The sequence below is a fragment of the Thermobia domestica genome, chromosome 4, assembly GCF_964235325.1.
Source record: "Thermobia domestica chromosome 4, izTheDome1.hap1.1, whole genome shotgun sequence".
NCBI lineage: Eukaryota > Metazoa > Arthropoda > Insecta > Zygentoma > Lepismatidae > Thermobia > Thermobia domestica.
In genome coordinates, this window is record NC_137457.1 from 10,130,008 (window position 1) to 10,155,654 (window position 25,647).

A 25,647-nucleotide genomic window follows, 5' to 3' on the forward strand; every position below is an offset into this window, starting at 1 on the left:
GGGACTGATCCTACATCTCATTATGTTAAGGTTCTTCCAACAGCTACAGGGTCTTGAAATTTTCAGAAGTATTAAGATTTTCCGATGCAACCAAGAAAGTGCAAAATATTACGATTTGGTGTATAAGGGTGGTAATGGTTATATCTAGATAACCCACCTTGTTGACGCGATTGCGTTCGTAATTTTGACAGATCAAGGTGATACATAACACGTGCCTATGTTTATTACGGTACTTGGTTCCTTTTCTTTGTCAACTATATTCGCCTTTGAAAATATACGAGATTCGTAATTTCCGTAACATTGATACTAGAGAAAAATGAAGTATATCTTAACCCTCGTAAATATAGCTGTTTTGATCGCGTTTATAAAGCTCTACAACATTTAAAATATTCTTAACTTCCTTATTATTGATCGTAGAAAAATAAATGAAAAAGTATTTTAACAAAAAGTAGAACTGGTGACGAAAAACTTGGTGCTAGGCCATAATCCGAGGAATGGTGGGTTTCATTTTATGAATTAATAGCAAAATTCAAGGCAGTAAGTCAAAATTACATTCCAACATATTATTTTGAATTAATACATTTTAATTTAAAAATATAGTCTAACGTAAAGATGAAATTGAAGATAGTAGTACAAAATTACATTCTAATATAATATTTCTTAAACTTAGAACAAACTATATAAAACAAAATCTATGATCTAAACTAAATTTTAAGATTTGCAAGAAGGATACTGTACATACCAATTTATTATTTTATAAGTATAAAACAAAATTTATGAATTAACAGTAAATTCAAGATAGTAGGACAAACATAAATTATAACGTGTTATTTGGTAATAATTTAATAAATAGAAAACAAATTGTGTAATCTTCTAGTAAAGTTCAAGATAATAGTGCTAAACTACGATTCCTTTATAATATTTCTTAAACTTTAATAAAATTTACCAACAAATTTTATGATTTAAAAATAAAATCCAACTTAGTGGAACAAAAATATATTCCATTTTTATAATAAAATATAATTTACAAAACAAATTTTATGAGTTCAAAGTAAAATTCCATATAACAAGGCAAATACATTTCAACATATTACCTTGAAATCACTTAATATAATTTCTAAAAGAAATTGTATGATCTGGCAAATTTCAAGATAGTAGTGCAATACTATGTTTTAACATAATATTTCTTAAACTCTTAATAAAATTTATAAAACAATCTTTTGCTCAAAGATAGAATTCAAGATATAGAACAAAAAGCATATTGTAATAATGTAATACAATTTATGAAACAAATTTTATGGACTAATAGTAAAATTGAAGATAATAAGGCAAAAATACATTCCAACATATTGTTTTGGGATAATGAAATATAATTAAAAACTGAATTTTATGAACTAATAGTAAAATTTAAGATGATAGGTAAAAGTACACTCATGTCCAAAGTAATTGCGGCATATCTATTATTGTCTTCATGAAAGAATATAATTTGATAATGATCTTGTAGGGTACTTTTAATACTTTATGTATATAATCGGGAAATATATTTTTGTGGTAAATTGTATAGCAAAAGAATTATAAATACGAAAATTAGAATCAGTAGAACAAAATGTTCAAGAAAGTTTTATTTTCGTTTTATTGTTCCTATTTACTGCTCTTTTGACAGGAAATTTTCAACATACGTGTCTTTGCCGATTATACACATACTAACATTATAAAAAATACCGGCAAAATTCGTTATCAAATTATATTCCTACAACAACACATTTATAGACATGCAACAGTAATTTTGGACATAAGTGTACATTCCAACACAATAGTTTGTAATAATGTTATATAGTTTATAGAACAAATATTATGAGCTAATATTAAAATTCAAGATAGTAACTTACAACTACGTTCCGAAACAATATTTCTTAAACTTTTAATAAAATCTATAGAACAAAGATTTAGGTATGAAAATAAAATCTAAGATACTAAAACAAAAATATATTGCGACATATTCTTTTGTAATAAGCAATAAAGTTAGTACAACAAATTTTATGAATTAATAGTAAAATCAAGATAATAAGGCAAAAGTAAGTTCCGACATGTTATTTTAATAGCATAATATAATTTATAAAAAACATTATTATCTAATAGTAAAGTTTAAGATAGTAGAGCAAAAGTGCATTTCAACATAATATTGTATAATATAATAATAAAATATATAAAATATTTTATGATACAAGAGTAAAATTTCAGGTAGTAGTGCAAACATATATCCTAATGCATTATTTATTAATCCTGAGATACAGTTCATGAAACAATTTTTATGTTCTGGTAGTAAAATTTAAGGAAAATTTTGAAAAGATTTTAGTACTATTATTGAAATAGTTCTACAGCAGAAATTCTACCTACCTAATAATAAAATACTGGTTAATTCAATTTCTTTCCCTCTGGATACAAAACGTGTTTCACTTATGTTTTCTCAATGACTGTTTCTTCAGGTGGACTATCGATATCATCATTCATCATAAGAAAATATATGTTAGTTAATATATATATTTTCAAGGTTGATCTAAAATATGAATAGAAACAGTCTTTCCGTTGACTATCACTAAAACATTTTTACTGATCAGTTTCGGTCATTTAAGGTATAACATCATTCCAAGAAACCTATTTACATTAACATCGAACAACTTTAAAAACGTAATTTCAGATTTAGTGCAAGGGTTCATAGTAGAAAACAGACCTTTTGTTAAACTGGTTATTTATGTAGTAAAAGGTTTCCTAAAGTACTCTTTTTCTGAGAAGTAACAATAAAACCTTGAGACTGCTGTAGACACTAACAAAATATTAAAATGTCTCTTAGGCTATGTTTCTTCTACTTTTCGTGCAACTAATTAACTTCACACTAAACTCCTCTGCAGAAAAATATATAGTAATTGTTAATAAAGTATTTTATTAACCAGGTGATCATTAAGAAATAGTTGAATCCAAGTTTCATTTTAATATCTACCGAAATACCTTGTATGTCGAAGCAGAATTATGATCAATGAGTTTTTATATTAACAGTTACTATTAACTGCACAGACAAGTTTAATCTGAAGTAAATTAGTTGTAAGAAGGCTAGAAGAAACAGTATCTCAAAGAGATGCTGATATTTTTTTAGTGTCTACAAGACTCCCGCGATATGTGTTAAATTGTCACCTTTTTGTTGTAGGAAAACTTTCAACATAAACAACTAGTTCAACAGATCTATTTCCAAGTACAAACCCTTGCAGTAAAAGTGTAATGACGTTTTAAATGTCATTTAATCTTAATGTGAGTAATTTTCATGGTGAACTATGCCACAGCTTAAGTGACCAAAACTGTCTAGTAAAAGTATTGTGGACACAATGAACTGGATTAGTAATATGATTAAAATGTTAAATGCTTATTTGTTCATTTTTCATGTGAATTTGTCTTCTTTGTTGTTAACAGAATGAGATCTATTACAGGTAGCACTTGTTTTTGGAAGCCATCATAACAGAGATCGGCATTCAAGAGGCCTAGGTAAAGTAACTTGTTAATATTAAGATTTTCCCTTGCACTCAAAGATAAAATTGCAATTTTTGTTGCTGAAAGTTCATAGTGAAGAATTCAAGCGTAGTGAAGAATTCAAGTCCAGGGGAGAGTGTTGCCATGGAAGAGAAGTTAATGATTTTACATTAAACAATCAAATTATCGTTTATGATTGGATTACAATAGATATTCCTTAATATTTAACAATAATAATATTTAACAATAACAATATACGGTATATAATGTTATCAGCGTTTCGCATTGAAACGAATCACGTAGAGGCACCAAATGTTGTAAGAGGCGCATATAGAAAGCAACTTTCCCATAGCTAGGAAACCGCACATTGCCCGAAGCGACTACATGCAGTGAGAAAGTAAGATCCTAAAGTGGCGCATGCGCCAGCGGAACTTTCCTAGTGCTCTCAGTAGCGTCATAACAGTAGTTAAAGATGGTCGTTCCTATTCCAGCTTCCGTTGCGTGTGAAGTGCGAGCAGTGATAAAGTGAAGTAACTGAATCCAGAACACATAGCTAGACTCAACGATATCACGATGAGGGAGAAGAGTTTCTGGACTGTATCATCACACATAATGAAACGTGGGCTACTTACAAGACTCATCATGCACATTTTGGCGTCCTGCTGCAAATTGTCTACACCAGAGAAGCACCATCTTCTTGCTCATGATGTTAGGTCCACAAACCGGGCAAAGTTGACGATGGATTTCAATCAGCGCTATACCCTGTGCATTCAAAAACTTCACTACTCGCACTTCCCGCGCAACAGGAGCTCGAAAAGGAACGCCCATCTTCAACCACTCGCACAACCCTACTAAAAACACTGGGGAAATTCCGCTGGCTCATGCGCCATGCTAGAACTTTACTCTCTCACGTACATGCAGTTGTCTCGAGTAACATACGGTTTCCTAGCTATAGGACGCGTGGGAAAGTTACTTTCTGGATGGTCCTTTCATATAGATAGATCTCCACGAGAATGAATCGTGTACTAACCAGTTTTTATTTTAGTGGGATATCAGAGGATAAATTTATTCATCTTTCTAGTGGAAAATTTTCGGATTTAACATATTCCCGAACGTGTTGCTTGTATGTGACCAGATATCTTGGAAGTGTGGTTTTACATATCAGGTGTTGTCTTCGTTGTTCAGATTGACATGGACTTAGGAGGACATGGATTTAGGACTTAGAAAAAAGGAGGATAAATACACAAACAATGGAATGGTTGTGAGGACATTCCTTTTAAGACTTTCTTCTCCCTCTCTTTTAATCCGGGTTCTGAAATAACAAATAAATGGTCCAAATGGAAGAACCGAGTTTGAGGATGAGACAGCGCGCCTGATAGAGGACGTGAAAGTATGTATATGTGCAAAGCTATAGCGGTTGAGCCCTATAAGAAACGAGTGTGGAGGGGTTCAAAGTTGGTGGGAGAAGGGCTATGCTATGTTATTGAAATACATAAAATAAACTTTTGAGTCGTGAAAATAGTGAAAGGTGGACAACGGAAACGGTGGTAGTTTTACATATTGGCAAAAGAGGAATAAGCAGAGTAGATCATGAGCCTCTTCTGCCATCTTGAAATCCGCCATTATAAAATCTATGATATTTTTGAAATGAAAAGTTAATCATGTGATATATCAATTGGAGCCAGCATGTTCTCCAAAAGTCAATTATGAACTTTAATGCTCGTTACCTGTACTGGTTTGGAAGATTTAGGATCATCTTTATAGTTATTTACGAAGATATAGGAGACTGATACTCGTATGTTGAAAGTTTGGATTATCAAAAGTTTGGATTTAACACATGTAAGTTAAACATATCTACAAACCAACAAAACCAACAGTGTAATTTAATAATAATAATAATAATAATAATAATAATAATAATAATAATAATAATAATAATAATAATAATAATAATAATAATAATATACAACTTAGGTATCAAATTTCAGGCTTTTGGATATGTTTAACTTATATACGATTTCGTGATAATCCAATCTTTCAACATGCGAGTATCAGTCTCCTACATTTTCGTAAATAACTATAAAAATGACCCCAAATATTCCAAATAAGTACAGATAACGATCACTAAAGTTCATAATTGATTCTTCGAGAACATGCTGGCCCTAATTGATATATCACATGACAACATTTCTATTTCCAAAAATATCATAGTTTTCAAAATGGCGGATTTCAAGATGGCCACGGAGGTTCATGATCTACTCTATCCATTCTTCTTTTGTCGATATGTGAAACTACCTCCGTTTGCATTCTCCACCTTTCACTATTTTCACGATTCAAAAGTCTATAACTTTGCATATATACATACTTTCACATCCACTATTAGGCGCACGATGTCTCATTCCGCAACTCGATTCATCTATTTAGACCCTTTGCTTGTAAGACTAGGCAAGGATGAACGTTTATAGCTACTATGGATAAAGTTATTCAAGAAAATTTTATGATAATTGAATATAGTAATGCAAAAGTAATTCTGATCAATATTTCTTGATAGAGTTCTTCTTACATAATTTCTAATAACGTAACTCAATAGTAATGAAATTTAATTCTAGAACCTAGAAACTTCATCTATTTAAAACTAAGAGATATTTGGTTTCATTGATTTCGTTTCAATTAGATATAACGTCGTATTTTAAGTAAAGTTTTCTTAATGGCTCAGTTTTAGATCTGAGGTAGTTCGGAACACTAAGAATCAGGTTTCTACTCGTATAATCTAAGTTTTAAAAAGATACATTGAAATTAAATTATTCAACTATACATCTGAAGTAATATTTAATTGTTTTCAAAAAAGAATAATCTCAGAAACTATACTTATCATCTCTTCGCACTATATGACTTTCAACATTCACACTTGTATGCACATAACAAATAATACTAAGATATATTTCGTAAGATGAAGCGGTTTCTGAGAGTAACTAGGGTGATTCTGTTACCTCAAGTTCGATTTTACTAAGGTCGAACCTGCAATTTATCATGACACATGATCTCACGGAATAGGAATCCTACGTTCCTTAAACTTAAAAGGATGAAATAAAGAACCTTTCACATAAAAGTAGCATTGCTTAAAACAATTGAAGACTAACAACTCTACAGTTGAGAAATCTTAGGAAAATTATCATCACTCAACAAACTACAAAAAACTGAAATATATGATAAATTAAATCTGAAATTGAACAATTGACTTAGATGCCCCTTGTGATAAAAGTAGTGTATGGTAAGAACTAATAATTATATATCTTTTTACTGCAATCTTACAAATATTTTTCACTTGTAACATGAATTAAGAATTCAAAACATAAATGTCAATTACAACAAAAAGTGATCCGATTTGCTGAAGGACTAGAATTATAAATGGAAAAGCAACATTTCTAAATATATATTGGTGAAAGAAATGTAATGCAATAAATATGACGGGCCTCGAGGAGAAAGATGGTGTAATCACATGCTAACGCAGCCCAGATCGAAATTGGAATTTTGATTATGATACTTCAATTTACCATTATGATAATGTTGTAACTGATTTTTGCTGTTAATAATACATCGTGTTTACTATCTTCCAAAGTTCTCTTAGAAGTTCAACAATACGAATATTTCTCTGTTTTGTTGGAAGTTTCTGAATATTATTAATTTTGTTGATTAAAACTTCGTTTCCAAAGATACCTAAGGTAATGTGGAAAGCATAGTAAATAATAAATAAATTTCTCCTAAGAAGGTGTCGTTAAATTATAAAACAACCAACCCGGTTATAAATTATAGCCGGTAATTTATTTTAGTATAAGTGATAAAGCATACACCTTTTGAATTATACACATCCACATATACAGTATGTTTTATTGTTCAAGTATTATCATTGAATTATATTCGCACACATACAGCTGATAGATCATTTCACATACTTCTTAAGCCAGAATTTCCATTCGTTACTGTTTAGTGCTCTTTTTTTTATCTATAGTTCAATAACAGCATAAACCAAACTATGCAATTCTCTTGTTTATTATCTAATGTGTTTCATACTATACATGCAACATGTACATGTTTAACCTAGGTTTTATTATTCTTAAGAAAGATTTTAATTTTAAAAATGAATAATAGCTTGGTTTTTTCTTTCAAATTTTAGTAAGCGCAGCACTGTTATCGGCGAATACTTTATCTTCACATTCTAAACAACTTCTACCTCCGCATTACGGTAAGCATGGAAATTTAACTATAGTCAACGGCACCCGAATTGGCGTGTGGGATCAGTCAATAAGTTTGCAGTGATCTGTTACTAAACCTTCAGGGAGGAATCTGATCATTCACAAATGATTTTGTTCATATTTGTGGACAATTATGATTGACCAGATTCTTGAATGTTTAGTAATAGCGCACTGCCAGCTTATTGGCTGATGCCACACATCAATTCGAGTGACGTGGATTATAGTAGATAGTAATGAGTAAAAATAAATATAAGCATCAATATGAGTAGTTTCTGATAAGTTAAACAAATTTCTGACTATTCCCAAAAGTAAACTGTAAGCCTACTCCAGATTTACAGACATCTAAATGGAGATATCAACTTTTCCTGGCTACCATCAGATCAGTATTTACACATGCACCAGAGAGTCCGGGCCCATGTTGGTAAGTTTTCAGGAGTGGCATATTCAAAAATATCAAGATTTAAATATGGTATGTCGAAGAAGGAGACTGTCCACAAGAGAGATATTTAACGGAGATCTATGTATACTGAAAATAATTTAGTACCACAGAGCAACTGAGTTCTCTAGTTAACGACGCTAGTGGTGATCGAAAGAGTTTAGGCTGTTCCTTATTCATTGCAAGCGTAATGCGCGTGTTTGGTTTTAAACACCTCGCTCAGTTTTCGAGGATTAATGTGAGCGAATACGACGTATTGTTTCACCCCATATTGAATATGATCAAAAAATCGAAGAGGGCAAGCAACAATTTTCTTTGTGCCATGAGAGAGTGGGCAAACTTTTCTTCGATCCGGGGATATAAAATATTTAAATACCCGACTGGCTACTATATAATGGAAATAGTAATTGTAGATTCGAAAACATAGTCTACTTTATAACATTTTGTATGTCTTAATAATGTGTATAATGAGGCCCACAAATTACGACCAAAACACTCGATTATTTATGTATAATATATAATATTTCTTAATATATCTAATAAATAGTTTCTCTGCGAAATAGTGAGACATTTTTTAATTCTACAAAATCATCAGCGTTTTATCCAAAAAATGTTGAAAGACGAAACATACACTAATTGACAGACATCATTCATATGAAAAATGAAGTATATCAGTAAAAGAGGTCACGCGTAGTTTCCCAGGAAAACAAAAATGAAAAGATCCTTTTGTAAGCCTAAAATATGATACTGACGAAAAGCTACCCTTCCTATTGAGGAGAAAGTGACACTGAAGAATCATTTTCAGTCTTATTCATTAACCTCTTTATTATAACGCTATTCATTAACCTCTTTACTATAAAGCTATTCATTAACCTCTTTATTATAACGCTATTCATTAACCTCTTTATTATAACGCTATTCATTAATGTCTTTATTATAACGCTATTCATTAACCTCTTTGTTCTAACGTTATTCATTAACCTCTTTATTATAACGCTATTCATTAACCTCTTTGTTCTAACGCTATTCATTAACCTCTTTGGGGGCGCGGTGGCTTAGTGATAGAGCGTTTACCTCCGGTGCTTGGGGTCCCAGGTTCGATCCCAGCTCGCGCCGTGTGTACTTTGTGGTGGACAAACACCGTCCTCGTGGGTTTTCTCGGGTTCTCCCGTTTCCTCCCACTTTCTTCATTCCACCATTTCACTCATCTCTTATCATCACCGTCTCCTTTAGCCTAACCGGCATAATCGTGAGACGTATAACTTAAAGATTTAATTTCATTTCATTTCATTAACCTCTTTGTTCTAACGCTATTCATTAACCTCTTTGTTCTAACGCTATTCATTAACCTCTTTATTATAACGCTATTCATTAACCTCTTTGTTCTAACGCTATTCATTAACCTCTTTATTATAACGCAAGGAATATGACAGTATGCAGTGTGGTTAATGAGAAAAAATCACCAGCTTACATTTCAGTTAGTACCTCACATCAAGCTAAATAAAATGGAACATTTGAGGACAAACTTTATGTCTAGATTTAATGAAGAAAAAACAAGTTTTTATGGCGCCTAAAATGCAGTATATCGTTCTTAGCTAAATCTTGCTCGAATAGACTATTTATGTACGTAATTTATAAAAAGGATTCAGTATCAAGTACATTATTTCTTTTGTCGTTTGAATTCTTCCAAGAGTGATGTAAATGCTACTCGTAAAAGAAAACTCTTTGAAGAAGTGAGTCGAAGGTATTTGTAGCTTTAAGGTTCTTTAATCATAGGCTTAACTTTTGAAACGGGTAACTCGGATGTTCGCCAGTGGAGACATTTAAAGCAGAGTAAAATTGGCGAATGTCATACGTCAATACAATCATAATTATTTCTCACGATGCTGCGAGTTTCATATACATGGATCTACAACATTATTTAGCAAAGTAATGTAACGTCTTTAAGTTACTTGGGCTGTGCAAACACAAAACTGCTTCAAGAAAGATAATAAGATTCTGTTGTACTACAAAGTGTACGCTTGCTGAGCGCGACATCCGAAGTAATTTATTGATCTGCGTGTTCCAAAGTCTGTCTTGCTTGACAGTTTGTGTTCATTAACTCTTTCCTTTCTCAAAAGAGTAAAAAATGATTTAAAAGATGGCTGTTTTGAAGTCCATATCATCCATAACAAAATAACCTAACACCGAGCAAAAAAGGTGTTTAAGGTATTCACCTATCTCAACTTAGAAATAAATAAAGTTTATTTGAGTAGTACTCGAATGAAGTATGCATTAACAGTTTGAGGCACATGATTATTCAATAGTCCTGTCTAGAAGCCCACAAGTTTTAGACATACTTTAAATCGCTTTTTGAGATTAATATAATGGCTACAGGTAAAATCACTTGTTATATTCTGAAAAATAGATTTTTCAGGAATATCTTAACAACCAAGAAAAAATTTCAACAAATATTTGAAAGTTAGAAATGAATTCCAAAAGGCACAAGTTATCATTTTAACAATACCCGATAACTTGTAAAACAATATTTTTATATATAAATAGCTCTTGTGTAGTATAATTTGGTATATTCTGGCAAACAGAAAGATATATTGTAGTCTGTCTACCTCCAATTAACTCATCTCCCTTCCACAAGCCTTACAGAAAGAATAGTTTTATTTCTCAGTATGTGCTTTATAGACTCCGGAAAATGCTTTTCCAGATGTGTATTCTATGATGCAGTAGGTGATGATGTTTTCTGGCCAACGAGGCTTCATTCTCAGCTAATTGTGAGTGTCTATCACACAAACCAAAATAAAAGCAATGACGAATATTTGAGTAGTACTTAAGCCCGACTCAGGGTAGAGTCCATGATGTAAACATTTAACAAACGAGTTCCCGAGCTATAGGAAAGAATTGTGTTTGTGCTTCATTGATTGGCAAAACTTTTCAGTTCGGTTAATTGCACAAAACTTTTGAAAATATTTAAAGAAATCGGGGTCGACTGGAGAGATCGACGACTCTTTCGCAATCTGTACACAGCTAACAAGTGAGATTCTGCATCAATCAATGAGAAACCAACAATGTAAATATTGGAAGAGAAGTTACATAAGAATGTAGTGTACAGTCCAATTATTCAACTGTACTGTAATTGCTTAATGAATGAAGCATTAATGGGACTTGGAGATTCCAGGATTGAAGGGCAGATCAGAATAGATTTGCGGATGACACGGTTATTATAGCTGGAACCAAAGAAGGAATATAGAAGATGAAAATGAAATAAAATCTTTGAGTTTTACGTCCCACGATTATGCCGGTTAGGCTAAAGGAGACGGTGATGATGAATAATGAATAAAATGGTGGAATGAAGAAAGTGGGAGGAAACGGGAGAACCCCGAGAAAACCCACGCACACGGTGTTTGTAATATAGAAGATGGTTTACATAGTATTTGACACTGGGAAATAATATGGAATGGAATTAACGTTGACAAATCGTAAACCATAAGAATATCTCGCAGAAATGCGTCCTTAAGGATCCGAGTAAGAACAAAGTTAACTTGAAAAGTCAATCATTTCAAATATTTGGTAAGTATTTTGAGTAGAGATGCTCACTACACCAAAGAGAATATGCTACGAATTGCAGTAGCCAAAGAAACATCAAGAAGAAACAACCACTGTAACTACCAGCCTTAATATTGGACTACGAAAGAAGCTGGTCAGGTGCTATAGTATATGGAAATATAAGACTATACGGTTCACAGATTTAGACATTACTAAAGTTAGAGAAAAATATTTAGACAGTTTCGAAATGTGGTGTTGGAGGAAGGTGGAGAAGATAAAGTAGAAAGAGTGTAACAAAAGAAGATGTTTTAAAATGGGTAGGAGAGAAGATGATGTTTTTAGCCAGCAATCCTGCACAGAAAGGCCAATTGGATTGCACACATGCTGCAAAGAAATTGTCTTTTTCATATCGCCGTAGAGCGAAAGATGGGAGGAAAGTGAAGATTAAGAAAAAGAAGAATCAACTGAACAAGGTCTTGAAAAATAGAAGAAAACATTGGTAGTTAAAAGAGGAAGTTAAAAAGTCAAAAAACGTGGAAGAAATATTTCTAAGCCCAGACTTAAAAGGAACACTTCATTAATATCAGATCCGCCAAACAGCAGAATACTTAATAAAAGTCATATATGAAACGTACGAACATATTACGTGCCCAAGTTTAGTTCGAGGTTGTTTGCTTTTATATTAGAAAAGGTTCGGTATATTATGTACTTATATATTTATAGAATCACAAATAAAATTTACGAACAGCAATTTGCATGGAACTGAATTTTTCAAAATACGTTTTACAGATGTTTAGATTTTGTACCGAGTTTTCTTATTAGTGTAGCATTATGGTTTTGTGTTTCGTACCAACTCTTATGTTAAAACTAAGTGGCTTAATACGTTAAAATAGTTAAAGAAGCCAATTAGATTGCAATTGCTCAACCTTAAAATTCTGAACCCATTATTTCATTTCCTTTATTAGGACATATCTTTTGCATCCAATGAATTTGAACCAATTGCTCCAATTTCGTTATCGTGTTATTCTGTGTGAATTTTGACAAATAAAATCAGAAAAAAATCGTTTTCTAGGTGTTTATCAACAAGGACCTCGGCCTGGGCCACCGCCTGCATCTCAACCAGCTCAACAATATCCAGGTATGATTGATACGTTTACTTTTTACGCCACTCACCATTAGAATTGATACAAATGTTATAACTTGAATCAAGATTTCTTTAGGCATAGTAGCTTCTAGAATTTTTCTGCATGTAAGTTGTGTTGTTCCGCATTGCTAAAGTGACTTTTCCATGAATCAAAGATCTGATTCGTAACTGTAAAAGTGATTTCATGCCAAATTTTAACGAAAAAGGAAGAAAAGAAAAAGCAATACATTAGTATTTGCACTTCAACATTTCTCAGGATGAAACGAAGCTTATTATTGATCTTGGATATACTGAGAACTATAACTGTTATTTATATAAGATCTGTTTTGCTGTAAAAACGAAAGAACCAAACATAAAGACAAAAAATCGAATATCGCAATTCCTTTTATCTGCGTAATTTACTTACTGGTTTAGATATTTATAGCAACGAAAAACGAGTTTTTGAACACCTCTTCCCGGGTGATGATGCCTAGTTACTCAGTTGTTTTCAGTTCTTCGTCAGTGAATCGACCATAATTCAGATAGTGGATGATGTTAATCATTAGGGCCGAGATCGGGACTGACCAGTTTACTGATTCAATTCTTTCCACCCCGAACATTTTGGCAAAGTAGATCAGTCTTTTCTTAAACAACTGGACATACTTTCACATTTTGTTGTTATCCATTGCGTTATCACAATGCACGTCACCTATGTACAGATGAATATTCGCAGCTGTAATGTTCCTCTTGCTAGGAACAGGATGATTGACTGTATTTTTACAATCTGCAAAACACTCAATTTTCTTAAACTCTTTAATTTCAGACTACGAAGCATACAGATTGACGCCATGATTGCAAATGACGTCGAATAGTATGCATGAATGCACGCGCACCCTCTCTCAAAACACATGAAATTTCAAACAGATTTTTCTTCAAAAAAACTAACCCCATACAAAAAGTATAATATTGAGTTTCGTAATTCCATATGTATATTTCTACAAGCAATACGTGCACCTCTATAACTTCTAATATTATTCTATATTTCCCATTAGTGGATAAACTTTATTGGCTAGTGATCCTTCTCGCATACGCTTACAGAAGTGGAAAGAATGTATATATATAGGGTGTTTCAAAAGAACACCGACAAAGTTTGGGGGTGATTCTGACACCAAGATAAGACAAAAAGTATGGAGTAACCTGGGCGCACAAATGCTTCCTTTCGGAGTTATAGGCTGTCGAAAATATGAGAAAAAATTTTAAGGCCCATAGTTCCAATACTATTGGACCTAACGTAGTCGAGTCAAGACTTCACTTAGGAATTAATATGTGGGAAGTTTCAGAATCCTAAGGTACTCACGTAACAAATTTAATAAAGGGAGTTTGGCTACGGGCAAATAATTTAAAGTACTCACCAACTTATATGTATACGGTGGCTGGAGCTTTTAAGAAAGCAAATATCGATCGAGGAACATTTTCTGACATTCTGCAAAACCATTAGATTAACAATTATGCAACCACACATGGCACTTATAAAACTGTTCGCCATTTCGTGCTTGTGCGAGATATCGACTTAGTACAGACCCATTATTGCTAGCAGTTGGGACAGTTATTCATCCGTATCCTTTTCGACCCATCTTTCTTGAGAGATTATCCGGGAATACCTACGCTCCTTTGGGAAATCCGTTGAGCACGAATTGCACGATCTCGACCTAAGCATTTTTGAATACAGCAGCTTCGGTGTCTTTGACGTGACCATGCAGCATTAGCTCTATCATTCACCATAGTCGAGATATAGAGCTTTGAATGTCATTTTCCCACGCTTTCGGCACCTTGTAGCTCCGAAATTATGTACGTTGGACAAAAGTTTATGTGAACTTTTTCCCTTGTTTCCGTGTCAGGAATCATCCCTTAAATTTTGTAACATAGTCACACGGTCACCCTGTATGTATATATATATATATCAGGTCTGTCTTACCAGGTAAATTACTGTACAGTGTATATTCATTAATTATAATCTTCGTGAATAGTAAAGGCTTTATGCCTTCATAAAGACGTACTTTTTCTTTGTTTAAGGATATTTGGACAATTTATTGGTTGTTGCATTCTCAAACAACGAATACATAGAAGCAAGGTACTGTATTTTCTGAGGAAGGACCCATTCTTTTTTGAACCCATTCCCGATAACCCGGCATTTTCACAAACTCAGCCACTTTTCGGTCCACATTAGATCGAGCTTGCGGGACTCTACCATATAAATGGGAATGCACAATCGGAACAGGGAGGTGTGCCGTTACTTCTATTTTTACACTGCTACATATTAGCCATCCAGAAGACAATCGTAATTGATGTACGCAAGAAGAGCATCATAAACTGTTGTGCATGTAGTTTTAAAATTTGAAATCCTATGAATAGATCAATACTGCAACCTTTAATAACACATAATGTTGTTTTCCCACATTAGGTGCAGCTTATTCTGGATCACCGTCTGCATCAAGACCAACAGCGTTTGCGGGCAGTATTGCAGGAGTTGGCGGGATAGGCGGAGGAGCTACAGCACTTAGTGGAATCCCTAATCTCGGATTACTTGGTGTTCCACATCCTAATGCATTAACTGGCAACAACATTGGACTTGGGACTTATGCAAGAGTACCAGTAAGCCCATTTGGAGGAGGTAAGATTTTTTTTTTACTTTTGTATGTATTGCTCTTCAGTCTGAAAATTGTACTATAATGCATAGTGGACTAATGAATTATGAATCCGTCGTTTTGGTTTAAGAAAAGTTCTCTGAACATAATTTTCCTCAGGTTTCTAACAAATATTTCGGGATACGAACGCATATACACGCCTGTCCCGATAATTCCATGCGTTTAGAAGTGCATTTGTGTGTTTGCAGCACTGGCGCAAATCCCGGGAGATGAGGAACACATGTCCCTCCAAATCTTGCAACTGGGGGACTGTTCCCCAATAAACCGATTTGAAATGTGTTTTTTGGAAGAAATGTGATGATTTATGTCCGTCTGCCACAGAGGAAAGTGAGATGAAATCGATGTTCCTTGGATTGTTTCATTTTTAAAAAAGAATCGTATTCTTTAATATTTCAAACTGAACTTCCTGTCCTAGCGCATTTAGGCCACATCAATCTGCATTAATTCTGCTCAGTACTGAGATGTAGGGTCTACCACTACTTCATCTACATTGTCTGATATATAATATATAACTGGTTCATCTCAGAAATCAGATTCATCAACCGTAAGTCTCATTCCCCCCCTTCAAAAAATAAGCCTGAAATCTGCCCGCCCCCGCCCCCCGATATTGAAGACAAGTCTGCTTCCCCTGACTATCCACAGCATTGTTTTTCAAATTCATAAATATTTTGACCATGGCTTAAAAAAAGAAAAAAAGGAACAGTTTTACCCGTCCCACCCAATGTTGAAGACAGATTTGTATTATTTGTTAGTATTATGATTTGTATTATTTGTTATCTAGCTCGAAAACAAGCTTTTGTTCTTTTTCCCACAGTTTGTGTTTTTTAGACGTCATGTTCTCCTGTTTAATTTAGAATTATCTATTTGTCTTCAAAAAGGATAATGTTATTTTCGCTCTGTATTCGTCGTCACATCAAAACAATTAAAAGAAATAAAAATACATTCAATGCCATGTTTCTGCAGCTAGAAGGGATAGATTGTGTTTACATTAATTTCAATGGAATAAATAGTTTCGATTTACGAATATCTCGGTTTACAAGGAGACTTATGGAACTGATTAAGTTTGTAAACCGTGGGTCCACTGTATATGACATTTAATGATAGTCATAGCGAGGCAAACTCCTTAGTAATACTAATTTAGTTGCTGCCATGGAATCGTCAAACTCAAGCAGCGCAAGTCTGACTAGTATTTGGTCGGGTGGAAACTAAGAGATATCATATGGTAATGGTATGTTTCCCTATTAACTTGAGCGCAAGTTGGGAGTTATATAAATCAAAGAAGTGAAGGATACCAGCAGAAAGCCCAACAGTAACCAGAACAGAACTCTTGATGTACTCATCACATCTCCTGAATTAGACTAAAAATCCTCCAAAAGAGTTTAACAAGGAGTTTGGTTAGTTTAGATATTGCAGGTCCGAGTATTATGAACATTATATAGTGTTAGTTTTCAATTTACCTATAAAGTAAAAGTAACTATTTAAATCTTAAATTAAGATCTGTAATGGGTTTTACAAATAGATCCCAAATCAAAATGTAGTCTACAAGATTTATTAAGATTGAGTTACTTGCCAATTTACATAATTGTGCTACAGATTTATTTCCTTTAGTCATGAGCAGTATCCCCCACTAGGTACTCAAAAGTCTCTCATATTGATACTCAAAAGTCTCTAATCACTGCATACCGAAAGTAAATGGGTTAAGCAAAGTAGGTTTCACTTACAATATGGCTATGATGTTTGATTTCATTACTGGTTCACTTGTTTCAACGAAGATTGCTACAGGAAAAGTTTGTAACCGAAAATAAAAGAGACGTCAGTCCAAGTTAAAATATGTTCTGTCGATGCGTTCATGTTCTTTATTTGCATATTGCATCAATGCTTATCTTGGTCGTAGTTTGCAAAATCCTTTCTAATAGTCACTTTTCTTCTGATGAAAGTTGTATCTCACCTAATTTTGATAATATTGCTGTCTTATCTCAGACGTAATGTTTAATCTTTATGGAGTAGTCTTTAGGGGGTTATTTTTGTACATAATACCAATTGTAGAACAAGAGTAACAACCAACTTTATTCCAATTCTTAGAATGGCAACATTCAACGTAAAGTATGTTACTATTACTAATATAGAGTTTGATAGAACAACTAATAATATGCAACTACAATATTTATGAAAGAGAACAACATACTACTACAAAAATATATAAAACGGAATATTACAACATCATGCTAAAACACTATCCTGATGTAAATATAAATAGAAAAATAAATGCAATTAAGTAACCAGCAAGACGTGACAACTAATGATATATATATATTTACCTCTCTAAAAGTCAGTTTTAAAATTATATTTTAAAAAATAATGCTACAAATGAAAACCCAACAAATGATTCACACAAAAAAAGCACTACAACACCATAACATTACTAAATAGAAAAAACAAATGTAGAATTACCATCCTCTTCTAATGAAGTCACCTTCCAAGATGTAGCAAGATGGCGATTTTATCAGAATCTTCCTAAGATTGAAAAAGTTAATGCTGGACATTTTCATATTACCGTATGTCTAGATACCATGTCACCATTATCTACTTTAATTTAAATGAACAAACACATTGGTTCCATTAAACACTAAGAAAGACATATCTCATTTTCTCATACAATCTAAGAAAGTTCTACTTCGGCAGCACTGTTATGTGAGGATACTTTATCAATTGATACTACTAAGGTTTGAAGCAGGGGCGTCATTTAGGGGGGGGCAGGGAGGGGCATTTGCCCCCCCCTGAGTTTGAGATTTATATAGATTTTATCAATAGAGAAGTAGTAAATGAGTGAAAAACGCGAAATTTTACTTATATCGAGGGGTTTTGCCCCCCCAAGCAAAATCTGAAATGACGCTCCTGGTTTGAAGGTATATATCTGTATAAATTTATATATCTGTATAAATTTCTACATGAAGAAGACAACATTGAAAATAAAACGATAGAAAGTAGCACTGAAAGTAACACAGATAATTCTTCAAGTGAAACAATCTTAGCAGTTTTATTTTGTTTACTGTGGTTATTTTGTACTTTAGTTAGCGTAGTTGGGAGTATGGTGGTTCACTGGTTAGGGCGCTTACTTCGTGCGTGTGGTCCCTGGTTCGATTTCCCGCCAAGGAAGTTTGTGGTGGACAACATCGTGTCTGATATTTTCACGAGGTACTTCCGTTTCTCCCATTTCGCCAATTATTCCAACATAAAATTCACTTGCCTTAATCATCCGCTCCCCTTAGCTTGAAGGACATAAACGGAGGACGTTAAACTGAAAGGGTTCCTCTCATTTTCAGTTAACGCAGTTAATATAACTGAAAACCCAATCGGAAAATGACTATTAGAAAAACGTAGACTCAAGTGGAAGGACAACATTAAGATGGATCTTGCAAAAACAAATGGAATGCAAAGTACACACAGAGCCCGAAGGACAAGGTGTGGCATAAAAATATATGTCAAACTTGTCCGTAATAGGGCACACTCACATGTCGTAATTATAGATCTACTAAACACACTGCCAAACACGTGAATAATACTGTCACTAAACACACTGCAAGAAGACACTAGAAATATTAATTTTAGTGGAAATAATGATAGTTTAGTCACTAGACAACATTTAAAAGGTGCTAAATGTATATTCTAACAATGATAAATGAACCAATTGTTTTTGATAAAAAAAAATATCCTTAAAAATTTCTACATCAAGCGACAAAGTGCTACACTGGTAACACTGATAACAAGAGACAAACGACAACCGCCACACGTTTCCGCGCATGTGTATAAAAATTTGACGTACAATTAAATCATCTAAACATTGTCCCAGTGATCCAAACATAACATACTAATCAGTGAAACTAATGAAAACAAGGCAGTAGATCATTTTGACATGCTATAGTTGCTCACATTTTTTATGTTTATGGCGGACATATCCGTAATATCAAAAAATCAACATATTCCCTTATGTCCACCATTACAAGGCAATTCATTCGTACACATTAAAGTCTGCCCAAATTTGAAGGCACGCATTTTTGAGTCGTTTCGGGCTCTGTGTGTAGAAACTGGATAGAATTGGGTAAAGACAGAAGCCAATGGAGAGCTCTTGTAAATGCAGTATTGACCCTCCGGATTACATAAGATATAAAATTACTTTGGTTAATTAATAGTTAATTTAACACACACATATATCAAAGGTCGATAGTCCAGTTGAGGTGGTAAAGTGTATTTACGAAAAACTCAGACGTTCATTTAGTGCAGTAAGAAAGTATTAAAAAAAAAGATCTCCCATCGCCAAAGGCATCTTTTCTATTTTTGACCAATAACCAAGTTTTGTTGAAGTTGGTATAGAATGCCCCTAACTTTAAAAACGTGTAAAATGTTTCCGTCTTTCAATATATTGCCTCTAACCCCGAGAGGAGATTCCAGAGTACGAATTGAAATTATACAAAAACAAAGAATCAAAGCTAACATTGGAAAATATCATAATATTGGAAGTAATATTCCGTTTTATATATTTTTGTTGTAAAATTTGTTAGTTAATTGCGTTAGAAGTTTCTTACCTGCTGGAAGAAAAGTTACAGAAAATTGGAGCTTCTGGAAGGGCGAAGCATCGCATATCGGACTATCTTACCATCTGAAAGGAAGAAAACAATTTGTAATTAAATATTTAAAAAATTCTACTTTCCATTATCAGTACTATTCCCTCCTTTTTTCTTAATTTAAATGTACATACCTTATTTGATTTTTTTAAACTCTAGCAGACTACTTTTATATAAAGGTAACCAAGAAAGCTCTGTCGCTTTTTGGCAAAGTCTGTCTTTCATTGGCCCTCACACTGTGAGTTCAATGCGAATGGAGATAAGACGAAGGTCAGTTGTTGGTGTGTGTATATCCAACATACTACCTGTTTGTGGCAGTTCAGTTAAACGGTGAATTTGCGAAGGGACAGAGTGAACATGGGACCTCCACAGAGCGTCATAAGGGCGTGTGCTGTACAAGTTCAAACTGGGGACAAACGCCGCTGCTGCGTGGAGGAAGACATGTCAGACCATTGGTGAGGGTATCGTGACTACGCGAACAGTGCAGCGGTGGTTTAACAAGTTTAAAGATGGAGACGAAACATTCGAAGACGCCGAAAAGCAACACATGTACAAAGTGAAGATCTTCAGGCACCAATTGAGGCCAACAATGGTCAGGTATGTGAGAAACTGGGACTACAATTCAGTGTGAGTGGAAAAACCATTCGCCAGCACCTCCATCAACATGGGAAGTACTACAAGTTGGGTCAATAGGTCCCACATGATTTGACTCCGGGCCAAAAGGCAACGCGAGCAGACACCTATGTTTCTTTGCTGTTTCGTCTGACAGCCATTTCTGGACAAGCTGTTGATACGTGATGAGAAGTGGGTCTTATACAAAGCTCCACGGCGCCGTCATTATTGGTTAACAAAATATGAAACCGGTTTCAAAACAGCCGAAACCAGCACTTCTTCAGTAGAAGGTGTACTGCTCTCGACATCGTGCATCAGGAACTGCTACCAGCTGGTCAGACCATCAATGGAACTGTGTACTGTTAGCAGCTGAGCTGTGTTCAAGAAAACTTCAAAACTCCGGTGCTAGCACTTCTGAGTCGCAAAGTGGTCCTATTATTACAGTACATGGCTAGGATGATCCGAGACACCGTTCTACTCCTTTGATGGGAAACACTATTGCATCCACCATACTCCCCGGACATTGCACCGTCCGATTATCACCTGTTCCATTCCTTGGAAAATCACCTTCGAGGACACCAGTTCCAATCCCTAGTAGAGATGCAAAATGCACTTGGTACCTTCTTCACTTCACGGTCCGCCAAGTTCTACAGCGATGGGATCAATGGCCTTCCAGAATATTGGCAGAAGGTTATCGATGCTGATGAAGACTACTTTTGATTTTCCAGGTCCGTCTTAGGTGACACATCGATATTTGAAGATGGTGGGTTTTCAAAACTTTCTTAATTACCTTTACATACGATGATCATATTTGTTATATTACCCCCCACATCTAGTTTTATCATAACACTACTTGGCAGAAGTTACTTTGCTAATTGAACCGAGTTAATATAAAATAACTTTTAACCCATAATAAAAACCAACTAAAAGTTTAATGCCTCATTCTTGTTGACCAAAGTAACCAACTGGAATTTCCTTGTCGCATAAAGGGAATCCGTGAATATCGCTTTTGACAAACGACCTAAATACATATCAATCAAACAACCAACCAAAAATTCTCATATTTCCTTTTTTTCAATAGTAAATGCAATGTATTCCTGCGTTCACCTCTGGTGCTTGGGGTCCCGGGTTCGATCCCAGCCTTCGCCAAGTGAACTTTGTGGTGGACAAACAACGTGTTCGTGGATTTTCTCGGGGTTCTCCCGTTTCCTCCCACTTTCTTCATTCCACCATTTCATTCATCTCCCATAATCACCGTCTCCTTTAGCCTAACCGGCATAACCATGGGACGTAAAACTCAAAGATTTCATTTCATTTCATTTTTTGCAATGTATTCCTATATTTTTAGACGTATTAATATTAACATTACCTTACTCATTTTGGCTGATTGGGTAATTCTTCACTTATAAATGCGCCTCTAGAGTTCCTCATCTTTAACTGTTCCGTGATAAGTATGAAATAAAAGTTACTTAAGGGCTTGAGATTCCGCAAACCACAAAAAGATGGCATATTTTATCACTACAAAGTAGATCCAATGTGGTGGATCCTAAGATCTCTCCCATCGATTACTGCCATTTGTGGTATTTCAGTACCTTCTTGGTAGGGTTTGAATCCAGTTCTACTCTTCAACGAAACTGGGTTATCTACTATGCAGACGTTAATTTGCCTTTATCGTCTGAAACTAGTTAAGCAACACATGCAGTTTACTTCCAATTGTTTGAAGATCCATTCCCATTTCAAAGATATGTTTGACAATTATATTCTCTGGCAAGGTCGCGGTGAGTTCTTCTCTCCTTGCTAGGTATAGTAATGAAATACTTCTAGACCGTCTAGTAAGTGGGGATCAAAAATTCATTTTCCACGAGAATGTGATTGTGCCAATCAGGATAATCCGATACCAAGGAAACGTTGTATTCACCTGGAAAACGTAAAAGCTGCTTGATATGATGCAACCTTAAAGCGCTACACTTTACTGGGAACCGTTAATCACGGTAGTTGGTTTTGGTTTTTACTTTTTTCTCTTCTTTTGGGTGAACTCTTTATTATTATTATTATTATTATTATTAGTAGTAGTAGTAGTAGTAGTAGTAGTAGTAGTAGTAGTAGTAGTAGTAGTAGTAGTAGTAGTAGTAGTAGTATTAATAATAATATTCAGAGCTCTTCTGTAAATTCAACCATTAAATGCATCTGATCAAGACTCACGAATTACTAAATTCGATAATTTCGCACATTAAGTGTTTTGATTATTGATTTAGTTGTTTTTTTTTTTCAAGAGCACTTTATTTATTTATTTATTTATTTATGCAGTTGCCATTGGCCCCAACGGCCTAACCTTCTCATTCAGTAGGTATACAGTCCCGTACTGATCGGTCATGATATTTTATTTCATTTTCTTATTGTTATCCATACAGGTATTGACTTAGTTTCTTCCTTATCTGTTCTTAATTTCTTTTCACTTATACCTTAAGCTTGGAACTGACCGAAGGAAATAAATTCATTATATTAATAAAATAAAAATATCATACTTGATCGATGCTGGTCTGTGTACCTAGTTTTGGGTTACCCAGTATATAAGAAAAGGAAAGAAATGATCATTACTAAATGTCCATCAATGTGCTAAGCAAACAGATACACAAATACAGAAACACTAATTGAAATACATGATAATTAGCTAAATAATGTAGATAAGTAGGGAAACCATAAATAGGATATTTTCCATATACACAGAAAATACTCGAAACGTAATATAAATTTAGTATGCAGTACAAGATATTGAATTTGAAAATATAAGGATTTTACTCATATACAGTAAAACCTGTCAACTTGGCCTGGTTTGTCTTGAACCTGCATTTCCCCATAAGACATTCGTTACTTATTACTCTGTAAGTTGGCCACCTGTTTATCTTGGAGGTTGGCCACATTGAAGCAATGTTTACCTTATGAAAATAATGGTAAATTTACCTGCGTATCTTGGCCGCGTAAAATATCGTTTTGTTATTTTTTAACTCTTTCGTATTATCATATGAGAGGCAGATGTTGTGTATTTGTGATTAGAGACAAAAAAGAAAAAGCATAGATTCCCACGACTTGTTCTGGAAAGTTAATGGTCAGAGCACTACTCTGATAAACGGGTGGTGAAGGTAGATGTGAATAAGAAAAAGCACGTACATGAATTCAGGAAATGGTTGTACGTATTTGTTTACCCTGTCTGTTTTGGTAAAACCATTAGGTATATCGGTTCCTTTCATCAGTGGGGAGCTTTAGAAATTCAGAATTCTCATGGTTAATGCTAACCATGTCAATTGTCAACTATTGACACCTGACTGCTTGTCGAAAGGTAGCAGAGGTTTTGTGATATGAATTCACTTAAGATTTTCTTAAAACATCTTCTGAGAAAAACACTTGCAGCTCGTTAACAGCAGATAGTTAACTACAAAATTAGTATACATATACATATGTACTAGTTTTTATATATTAAACATACTGTAGTACTTTTTCTAGTACTGTATATAGTTATGATTACTCTATTTACATTATTTAAAAGTAGATGTCATGTCATTGCTTAATAAAATTTTACAAACTAGTAACCCTAGAAATCAAATTTTAAAAATACACCAATCACACTTATTTTCTGTTAATTGGCCACCTGTCTAAGTTGGCCAATTTTCAATGGAACAAATGGTGGCCAACATAGACAGGGTTCACTGTACACAGAAAATACACGAAACAATAATAGAAATTTAGAATATTGCATAAGATATTAACAAGAACAAAAATATATGAAATACATGAATAGGAACTGACGTAATTATGGATTATGCATATAATTTACATTAACAACAAAAATTATGAAAATTTCATAAAACGGGATAGATGTTTATAGTTTGTTTTAGAAAACAATGCAACCATTCTATGAAGTTCTTAATATTTATTTTTTCTTTCTGTTTACACAGGATATGCATCATCCGTAAATAAAGCATCCTCGTACGGTTATTCAGGTACTATATATCTATTCAAATATGTTTTACAGCATCAATCATTTAAGACCTTAAAGAAGATAAACTACTGTCACAATTTTAAATGTTGTTCCCATCTTGATGTTTTGATGTTTGTTTGACTTTTCTAAAACTATTAACATTGTTTTCATAGTTATAATAAAACAAAAGTATTTAAAAATTATGTCATTTTAAAGTTACATTATTAAATAAAATCATTAATTTTGGTTCCTTATTTAGGTTCGTATGGAAATTCTGTTTCAAGAACACAGCAAACCGTCGGTTCTCAAGGTTAGTTGAACATTTTGATTAAACGTATTTGAGCTATAGTGCAGGATTTAGTTAACTCTCATAATTTCAACTATTATATCTTTCACAACAAAGTTATTTCCTAGGTTGTAAACAGTATCACAGTCAGTATCATTGAAGATGGATTCAGTTTACCGTTAAGTTGATATAACATTAACGTATCTATGAAACGTTTGCAGTTTATCCCTAAAATTTGCATTCACTGCAGGTTTATTAATTTGCTTACACCCTTAACATCTTGAAAAAATGAGTATATAGCTATGCATGAGAGAGAGAAAATTTCTTCCTTCGCTCATGTACTAGGTACTTAATACAAGGCGCATCCAGAAAGGAAGTTTCCCACGCGTCCCATAGATAGGAAACGGCATGTTGCGCGAAGCGACTACGTGTACGTAAGAGAATGAGGTCCTAGCATGGCACATGCACAAGCGGAACTTCCCTAGTGCTCTCAGTAGCGTCGTGGCAGTGGTTGAAGATGGACGTTCCTATTCCAGCTCCCGCCGCATGTGAAGTACGAGCAGTGATAAAGTTTT

At 34.0% G+C, this 25,647-nt stretch overlaps 1 protein-coding gene across 1 annotated transcript in view; it reads left to right on the forward strand.

Moving 5' to 3' along the window:
* Window positions 1–25,101, forward strand: part of LOC145683628 (uncharacterized) — a 28,962-nt gene extending 3,861 nt beyond the window's left edge. Inside the window, exons 2-7 of the mRNA XM_081754965.1 lie at window positions 3,480–3,534; window positions 7,694–7,762; window positions 12,821–12,886; window positions 15,333–15,542; window positions 24,764–24,808; window positions 25,046–25,101. Coding sequence (XP_081611091.1) covers window positions 3,480–3,534; window positions 7,694–7,762; window positions 12,821–12,886; window positions 15,333–15,542; window positions 24,764–24,808; window positions 25,046–25,101 — 501 coding nt within the window. The remainder of the gene's footprint in view (window positions 1–3,479; window positions 3,535–7,693; window positions 7,763–12,820; window positions 12,887–15,332; window positions 15,543–24,763; window positions 24,809–25,045) is intronic.
* The last annotated feature ends 546 nt before the right edge of the window (window positions 25,102–25,647 follow it).